Consider the following 9,407-nt stretch of genomic DNA (forward strand, 5'->3'; position numbering starts at 1 on the left):
AGAACTAGTTAAAGCGGCCTGAGAGGACGACGCGGTGGTCGGTTGGTTATAAAGAAACCTTTAGTGTCAATGGATGAAACCAAATCTTCCGGTCGCAGCGGGTTTGAAGATGCCATTGGTGCATTCTGTTGCAATGTCTTTAATTGAATCAACAAGCATTGTTTTTGGGCTGGTTGAGTTGATGACGTCGGGTGGGCGAGCATTTATTATCAAACTCCCTTGGCGCCTCGTGAAGAGGAGCAAGTGGTGCAATAATTTCGCGGAAACATAATGTCGAAGCTGGAAATGCGTCCACATCAATTGCACGCTCCACTCATTGTAACAATCAGAAATATATTTCGCCACGTACCTACACAACGAGGTCCCATATGATGATCTACAAGAAAATCGAGCCCTCCAGCCAACATACCTCACTCCTCTATGAACACACCAGTCAATCCCTAAAAGTGATTGGTCAGCCTCAAATGGGCGGTTCCTACCAACCTGAAGGACTGGGTAGTTCGTCTTGGGTCGCGTCTTCTGACGTGTGACGGGCAAACGTTGATCCGTTCGCCATTATTTCGCTTCTCCCCACCACTACAGCATTATCGCCTATCTCTATGCCACTAAATTCCTCGTATTTCGCTTTTTGATATAACTCTTTATCCCTCTCTAATGGCCGATAACAGTTCACCAGATTACGAGGCTCTCTACCGTAAAACGGAAGCGGAACGAAGGCAGGCAGAAGAGTTGAGAAGGCAGGCAGAAGAGCGAGAGAGACACGAAGGAGAGTTGCGAAGGCAGGCAGAAGAGTTGAGAAGGCAGGCAGAAGAGCGAGAGAGACACGAAGGAGAGTTGCGAAGGCAGGCAGAAGAGCGAGAGAGACACGAAGGAGAGTTGCGAAGGCAGGCAGAAGAGCGGGAAGCACAGGAGAGAGTGCGCAGCCAGCCGACAACACTAGAAGAGCTCATCAAAGGTTGTCATGATTCATTCTCCCGGCCTTTGCAGGTTGGAACGCCAACCCGCTCCACGAAGGGGAGTATTCCACCACCCACTGGGAAATACTGCCCAACGAGCCTTCGCTTTTGGTCAAGTTGTCCGGTTCAACTACTAGAACTTTATGATGCGGTTTCCACTTACCTCCAACCAGCCGGAAAAGATGCACCTCGGCTATTCACATCTCTTCTTGAGCTAGAGGGACTTGGTCGGCGGTATTCTAGTCGAAAACTACGAAGTGAAAAGGATCTGGAGAACTACGAACGAGCTACAGTGGAAGACCATGTCCAAGATATCATAACCGAGCTATGCAAAATACCTGATGCCCGATTGAGATTCCGGCTTGGAGATGGGATCCTGTTTGAAAATCATGAAAATCTTCTGCAGACATCAGAAGAGTCAGATGTACAGCTGTTCGATGAATCCAGCACAAAACATCCCAAACCAGATTCATTCTGTATTCATCGGATCAACGGTTCCACCAATACATTGATTACGACAGTCGAGTATAAGCCGCCACACAAGCTCTCGGTTGAAAATCTCCGAGCGGGTCTTCGATCGATGAAGCTCTGGGAAGAGATTGTTCAGTCAGACACAATCCCCAAGAGTGATGAGCTGAACAAGGATGAAAAGCTGAGATATAATGCGGAACAGCTGACTTGCTCAGTTTTGGTTCAGGAGTATCATGTCATGATCCAAGCTGGACTGGAGTACTCCTACATAACTAATGGATTTGCTATCGTTCTTCTTCGTGTTCCATATAGCGACCCTAGTACACTCTATTATTATCTCTGTGAGCCAAACATGGATGTGATTTCAGAAAATCCTGGGGTCTTTTATCAGTCAAAGACAGCTATTGCCAGAATATTATGTCTCTGTCTGATATCCTTTCTCTCGGATATCCGTGACCAGAAGTGGCGGAATGCTGCAAGATCCCAGCTCCATATATGGAAGACAAGTTTTGACTTTACACGGTCGCAAATCCCCGATGACGAGCTGCAACAAACTCCTCCAGGATCGGAATATGCAAGCTCGGAATATATGCCCTCTGAACATCTGCCATCGTCTCCATTACAGCCCGGCCATCGAGTTTGTACCCGATCTCAAACCACCTGTGCACCAATGGATACCTCGCCTTTGAGTGATCATATGGATTCTTCCGACTCCGACTCTAACCAAACAGCGCACGGCCGGAAGCGGGGCTTCAGCCAAGTAATATCCTCCCCGCCCAGCCAGCGTTCATCGGCGCGCCCAGCAGGTCCTAGGCCATCGAGCGGCCAGAGCCAACACACGGCACGTTACTGTACGCAGCGATGCTTATTGGGTTTGCAACAGGGAGGTGAATTGGACCATCAATGCCCTAATTTTTCTCTCCACCGGCGAGGCCAGAATGGTGATCGACATTGTATCGATGCAAGGAAGCTTGTGCAACTGCTGAAAGAACAGCTCGATCGTGACCTTGATCATAACTGCACACCATTTGGGACTTGTGGATCGTATGGTGCACCCTTCAAGATCACCTGTGTTGCATATGGCTACACTCTTGTTGGAAAGGGGACAACATCTGGGCTATGGAAAGTTGTCTCACGTGAAGCAGAAATATATCGGGTTCTTCAGAAAGCACAGGGTTCTGCTGTCCCTGTATTCCTGGGGAGGATTGATTTGAAATTTTTCCTTTTCCTCCATGGTGCTGGGGACATCCGCCATATGCTTCTCATGGGTTGGGCGGGGGAAAGTATAGAGAACGTCAAAGACAAGGAAGTGCTAAGTCGTGAGATTTCCAGGTCGAAGAAGGAAATCCGCATGCTCGGAGTGGTACATAAAGACCTGCGGTCTGCCAACATGTTATGGAATGACGAGCTGCGCCGGGTCCTGATCATAGACTTTCACCGGTCCGACATAGACAGGCGCCCGATGAAAAAGCGGGTTGGATCCTTGAAAAGGCCACTTCATCAGGTGGGCATGTCGAAACGACCCTGTAATAACAATGGCTTGACTGGGCGTATCTCAGGGTCCCAGAGTAGCGCCGGAGTGCTAAAACAGTGTTGAGGAGAGTTGCAAACGGGCCCTTGAGAAACAGCGTGAAGAAGGTGCTGTTGCCTTCCTTGGTCAAATTGTTCTTCCTTTTACCTGTGGATCGATATTTCACCAATCAATTTTCCTATCATATTTTTAATTTTCACAACTAAGCTACATAGCAAGCGTGGAAAGACCCGAATGTTTAGGTCTAGAATCCAGTAACAGCAACTCGTACCTGAATTACACATCAACCAGCAATAACAAATTGGGTTTCAGAAAAAGTCACTTTGTCTTCCGCGTCTGATTTTTATCTCACAGACAGCCACAGCAGGGAACCAACAATCTCAATAACTCGATGTCCCTTTCCTTCCATTCATTACTCATATTTTCGACGTACCTTGCTGAACGATCAGCAATAAAGCCCACTAGATAGGTAAATACTGCTTACTGGCACTCAAATGTTACGCGCTGCATCCAGATCTTCTCTCACGGAGGCCCGTAGATCGGCATCATATTGTTCTTTACTCCGTGTTTCTATGTCCGCTTAAATATTTTCATCATCTCAAGCACCTGGTTATGGATCTCCATGATTTCGTCTTGCTGAGACGTATCGCCGCCCTTGACGTCTGAGGAGGTTGACAAAGGTTTTCGCACGCCATGGTCGGCATTCAGCATTGCGGCGAATGCTTTAAAACTTCCGATTGCAAGTGAGAAGAGCGAAAGGGTTTCTGTTGGGACGCAAATTTCCAGTCGATTTGCAGAGTAATGATTTATCACGGTTAAAATATATCGAGAGAGAGAGATCCAGAACCGGGGAGGTTTTTATACTTCTCTCCAGAGCTAGACAAATAGCTGAAATGGTTCGAAGAAGAACTTAAGTGAGAGACAAAGAAAAGAGGGGAAGAGCAAACGAATGAAGACACGAACAAAGGAACACACACAAAGAAAATGCCATACCATGGGCGGGAATGTGATAGGCAATATCAATGTGATAGGCAATATCAATAGGGCTCCTGGGCCGGAATGAAATATGAGAAGCAAAATAAGATCAAACGAAGGGAACAGAAGCAAACAAGAAAACAATCAAGACAGGCATAGTAAATTGATATTGGCAAATACACAGACGAAGATCCTAACCAATTGGCTTTACAATCCCGCGTCCACCGCCCCCTACATGATCTCTCATTGACTTGCCCCCTCGCGCGCTGATCCCAGGATCCACTACCTTTTCAACCAGCCACCCCTACTCCCTACTCCATGGAGAGACACTGGCGTGGGACACACCGGAAGTGGCCACTTCATCCCATGGCAGCGTTGTAGCAGCTGTTGGGATATTCTCGCTCAACGGCATCCATGTTTTCTCGGCCTCGACTTCGACTTCGACTTGCGAGTTGGCGGCGGGGTGTGATGCTTCAGCTTGGTGGAGTACTGCACCTGCAGAGTCGTCTTGAATCTATCTGAGAAGTGCTTGGCAATCTCATTCCATGGCTCGCCGTCCTTCTTGAGTTCCTTCAGCAGCGCGTCATCCTCTGAAGTAAATGGTGCATGTCTACCGGTCGCGACAGACGGCCGCCCTTCTCGGCCGGGGTTTGACAGATCGTTTGCAGTCGCCGACAGGAGCCGGCTGGTCTCCTTGTGACAGAATGTTATAGTGTAGCACACTCTGGACCCAGCCACGGAGCTTGAAAGAAAGCCGGAGACTGGTATGTCGTCGCCTGAGCGGTTTGTCACTGCATCATCTAGTGAAACAGTGGACACATTGGAAGAATCACCGGCCGGGTTTTCACTGTGCTTCGTCGTCGGATTCTGTTTCCCTGGCTTACCGTCTACCACAGCAGCCGGAGAGGGATCTTCTGTGCAAGCAGCAGAAGTGACGACGGACCTGGAGGACTGCTGCGTCCAGAGTTTCCGCCGCTTGCGTGGCCGCCTAGCGACATGGTCATCATCATCACTTTCTCGATACGCCTCGTAGTCGTCGCCGCTGCTGCAGTCGCTGGAGTGATTGAAGTCACTGTTGTCGCTGGGGTCGCTCCTGTCGCCTCGGCCCTCTCTTTCCTGGAGAGCGTCTGGCGGGGAAGGAATCTCGACTCGAACATCCGTGTGTCGCACGCGTCCCCGCCCCATCGGCCTGCACACTTCCCCAGCGCGCTTTCCAGGGTTGACAGGAGTTCCAGGCTCCGATTTGGCTCCCGGGCTGGAAGGTGTACCCACAACCCCTCCGCCCGTGGCACCGGCGCGCACATCGAGACCAATAGTCCTCCAGGATTCATCATCGTTCGGAGGATTTTCTCCATCGCTCTCCAAGTCCACAAGGATCGGTTGTTCTGCCGAAGGCGGTGTCAGAAGGCGGAGCTCCACAGACAAATCAAAAGAAAGATGCGGGAGCTGACTTACCCTGGCATCCTACTGACCTCGGTAACTTCGCTAAACTGTACGGGTGTGGGTCAGAGACACCTGCCAGGCCAGGCGGAGGACATGAGGCTTCCGGTTCACACTCGTCCAGGGCCGGATCGTGATCGCTATCGGAGAGAGGAGGGATGATTTTCTGAGGTGATGATCGGTCAGCCTTCTGTGAAGATCTATCGCTGGAGGCTTCCCGGCGGGGCCTGACGTCTGGCGCGGTTGAGCCTGGAGAAAACATTGTATCTTCGATCAGCAGATGGCCCAGGAGATTTTCACTCGAATGAAGGGCGCCTACGTTGGATCACGCCGGCGACACGGGCGCTGGACGGCTCAACAACATTCTGGTCGGTGGAGCCGCGACCGCTCATGTCAACCACCTCCACGACGTCCAGACGTTCCAGCTCAGTATCGAACTCATTCAACGGAGCGTTCGATGCTCGAACGCCGATCTGGCTGTCCAGGCCACCTAGGTTATCTCTACGGAAGTGAAGAGGGGGCCAGGGAGGTGAATGGGTGTTTAGCAGTGGTTCAGGGATGATGAATTGTGCTGGGGTCAAAGGAGTGGGCTGGAGAAGATGGTGTTCACGAATAGAGGGCTTGGTGGGGAGAGGCTGGAGAGGCTTGGGAGGCTTGGGGGGAAGTGGGCAGTACGGGATGATGAAGTCCATATCCACGGCCATGGTTATTAGGGAAGGGAAATCGTCACTGGCGAGGGGTTAAACTCCACAGTGCATATTGTTCGTTCCCTCACGTCCAAACAGACGGGGAAAGCAGGCCCCTTATATAGACTCTATGTACATTCTCCGCATCAGCGAAAGGGCGAAGAATTCAGTTCCAGCGATCCCGGCTACAAGCACAGCAAGGACGAATCGGCGACACCGAAACCAAGTAGTAGCTCCTCATCTTCTCTCGTCTCCTGCCCCCGCTCGAGGAACCATTCACACCCTGGGAGAAAAAAGCAAAGATAGAAAATAACGGAGCTCGCTGAATTGTTCCCTGATGCGATTTTGCGCTATACGTATTCTCTATCAAAGCCACGTCAGCTGGGCAGTGGTGCCTCGCCACGGATCGAGGTAATCGGCCCCACGGCAAGGCAGACTTTGGAGTGCGTATGGAAGGTACGAGACGGCCGATTCGCGTGCAGAAAAAATTCGAATCTGCCTCCGGAGAAACCGCCAGGAGGGAGCGCGGCCCCCGCAAGACCCGGTCTTCATCCCTGCATTTTTGATCATTTTTTTTGTTTCCCCCCTCCCGTGCGCCAACCATCGTTGCATTGGAGCGGCTGAGTCGCGCAGGGATTTGGAAATTCGACTATCGGATAGGAAGCCACTGTTGCAGAAATTACCCCTCCCCTCTCTTGTGGATTCGCCAGGTTTCTCCGGAAGAGCCGGAGATGCGAACCATCGCAGGATCCCCCTGGTCCGGGCCAAACGAGCGTCACAATCGTCGCCGGGGTCGGAGCAATCTAAACGGGAAGCAGGAGGCGCAGCTCCATGTCGCCGCGGAGATAGCTGCGATCGAGGCGACCTCCCTTACGCTGCAAACGCCCCCCCCAATCGTCCCTCTCTGATTCGCCAAGTTGATGGGTTGGTGGTGGGATGGTGGGATCCAGAACAGACGAGGCTACCACATGCAGGAAAACCGGCCGACGTGCATACGCACTGGGTGCCACATAAGACAGGCCTGGTGCTCACTGCCTGCGTCCGTTGGGGTGAGGGATTTTCGCCATTGGCCGCCGGCCCAAGCGAGGGGAATGAAACGCATGTCGATCCTTCGCCCAGCATGGAGGTGGAGCGAGGATGCAAGGCGTTTTTGCCATCACGAGCTGCAGTTCGAGCACAGGGAAAGAAACACGTCACAGAAGTGGGGATGGGAGGACGTTGCTCTTAGACGGGTAATTTCCGGAACGGAGGCGTAGCTCGTCTGGATCATCCCGGGTCGACAGATGGAACTAGAAACCACGTAGCACACATGGCTGTCGGAGGAGATAGGTGTCTCAAGGGACCTCTTCCCGGTGATTTTCACGAGAACGGACCAGAGGCGAAACGGAGGGTAAACGGGCTCGCGGCGCAGGTGCTTGCCTGCTGGCCTGCTCGGCCATCAGCCAGAAAGAATCAGCACAGCACAGCACAGCAGGTCCCTCCATGCAGGCCCCCGGCTCCAGGCGCTGGAGCGGAGCGAAGCGATGCGACGGCAGCACCAGCATCACCGGCAGTCGGGTAGCGAGCCAATGAGGCGGGTGAGAAGGAAGAATGGGGGTGGCGAGGTGGCGCCATTAGCACCGGGGGAGGGGGGATGAGGGAGGGAAGGGAAGGGGGCTAGGCCGGTGGGCGCAGAGGACATGAGAAGTGAAAAGGAAGAGGGAGGGCGTGGAAGAAAGAGGGAGTCGGAGGAGGTTTATATAGGCGTCAGACGGGCCCGACGACCGCGACGTCACGGCCCACCGACGCGGCGAGAGGGAGTCTAAACCCGGAACGGACGACGCCAGACCCGAACGGGCGAGGCCATGCCGGATGGGGGGGGGCGCCAGGCCGCAACGGGGTAGGCGCGGTGCGGCGGGCGGCGGCGGGCGCGAAGCGGCCGGGTCGACGCAAACCGAAATAATACTAGAAAAAATTCAAGATTTCAATTCAATCTGAGATATGATTTAATATCTGACTCTGATATTCTTGTTGGTGACATTGTGGATATGAAAAAACAGTTTGAAAATATTCAATTAATCAATATCTACAATGAAAGATCACTGAAAAAAAACAATAGAACTTGGACATTTGATAGATGTTTAATGCAGTTGAAACCAGGAAAAAACTTAATAATCATGGGGGATTTCAATGCTCATCACTCTTGGTGGAATTCAGAAAGAACTCAGTCAGTTAGATCTGAGAAACTAGTTGAATGAGCACTTTTAAACAAATTAGAGTTGATAAATAAGCAAGATATTCCCACCTTTTACAAGCCAGGTTTGAGACAGAAATCAATTATAGATTTATGTTTTTTCTCTAAGAATCTATATGAGAATAAACATTTTAATTGGTATATTGACTCAAATGAAACAAATGGTGCTGCCACTGGACATGAGATAATTTGTGAGGGGTGATGACAGTGTGAAGAGTGAATAGTAGAAGATAGTATAGAGTGTAGTGGAAGATAATAATAATTATAGTAGTAGTATAGTTGAAGTTGTAGTTGTAGTTGTAGTTAATCGCTGAAGAGGAAAAGAAAGAGAAAGAAGATGTGCGAAATACATGCATCCATATATATATACATACAGAAATAGTGGTAGCGAGAGTATAATGGAAAGAGGTAAGAATAGACGAAGATATAAACAAAGATAATATAATAATAAGGAAATAATAAACGAGTGCATTACAATTGCCCCCCTTTTTTATAAGAGCTGCCCTCAGCGATTGTATAGATTGCTTGCTAGTAGATGTTTGCATTTCCGTATTGTAGATGCCGCTTGTTGATAGCAGTGTATCGATCGCGTCCCCTCAATAGCTTGTATACGCGTTCTTATCGATTCCTTAATGAGGTAGAATTGGTGGATTCTTTGGTTGCTAGGGGTTGCGTGCAGAGAAACAAAAAGAATTTCTTTTCCTTTGAAAATTTCTCTTCTTTTTTAACTTGACCATCATCAAAACTCTTTGCCCTCCTGCTGCGATTTTTCGTTCTTAATTCAATAAAATTTTCGTTCTCCCTCCCCCCCCCTTTTGTTAAATGGGCTCCCTCGGATATCCCGATTTTAAGTAAGTTGTTCTTCGCGTATTATTGTTGGTGTTCTCTGTCAGTGGCGTTATTAGCGTGGTCACATGCTTCACTAGCTTGTTCCAGTATAGCATCATTCGCTGTTCGCTTGTTCTGTTGCCCTAGCTTTAACCCTAATCTCGTGACGTACAACAGTCGGATTCCGTGCGAACGTTGTGCCTGGTCCTTCCAGGGCAGAGGTGTTAGAGGAAGAGGAGGGTGTGGAGGAGGATGTGGGGGTTTTGGAGGTGTTGAGCTCCGGGGGC

The 9,407-nt window shown here is 50.4% G+C and overlaps 2 protein-coding genes across 2 annotated transcripts; one reads left to right on the forward strand and one right to left on the reverse strand.

The window, feature by feature from the left end:
- Positions 1–654: 654 nt before the first annotated feature.
- HCAG_05842 (conserved hypothetical protein) lies at positions 655–3,024 on the forward strand (the record flags this gene model as incomplete). Its single annotated transcript, XM_001538187.1, has 1 exon — positions 655–3,024. The coding sequence occupies one exon, from the start codon at positions 655–657 to the stop codon at positions 3,022–3,024; it is 2,370 nt and encodes a 789-aa protein (XP_001538237.1).
- Positions 3,025–4,335: 1,311 nt separating this feature from the next.
- Positions 4,336–6,077, reverse strand: HCAG_05843 (predicted protein; the record flags this gene model as incomplete). Its single annotated transcript, XM_001538188.1, has 3 exons — positions 4,336–5,318; positions 5,389–5,622; positions 5,693–6,077. 3 exons carry the CDS (start codon positions 6,075–6,077, stop codon positions 4,336–4,338), a joined length of 1,602 nt encoding a protein of 533 aa, XP_001538238.1.
- Positions 6,078–9,407: the final 3,330 nt, after the last annotated feature.

This window comes from Histoplasma capsulatum, genomic scaffold (assembly GCF_000149585.1).
Source record: "Histoplasma capsulatum NAm1 scaffold_7 genomic scaffold, whole genome shotgun sequence".
NCBI classification, from domain to species: Eukaryota; Fungi; Ascomycota; class Eurotiomycetes; order Onygenales; family Ajellomycetaceae; genus Histoplasma; species Histoplasma mississippiense.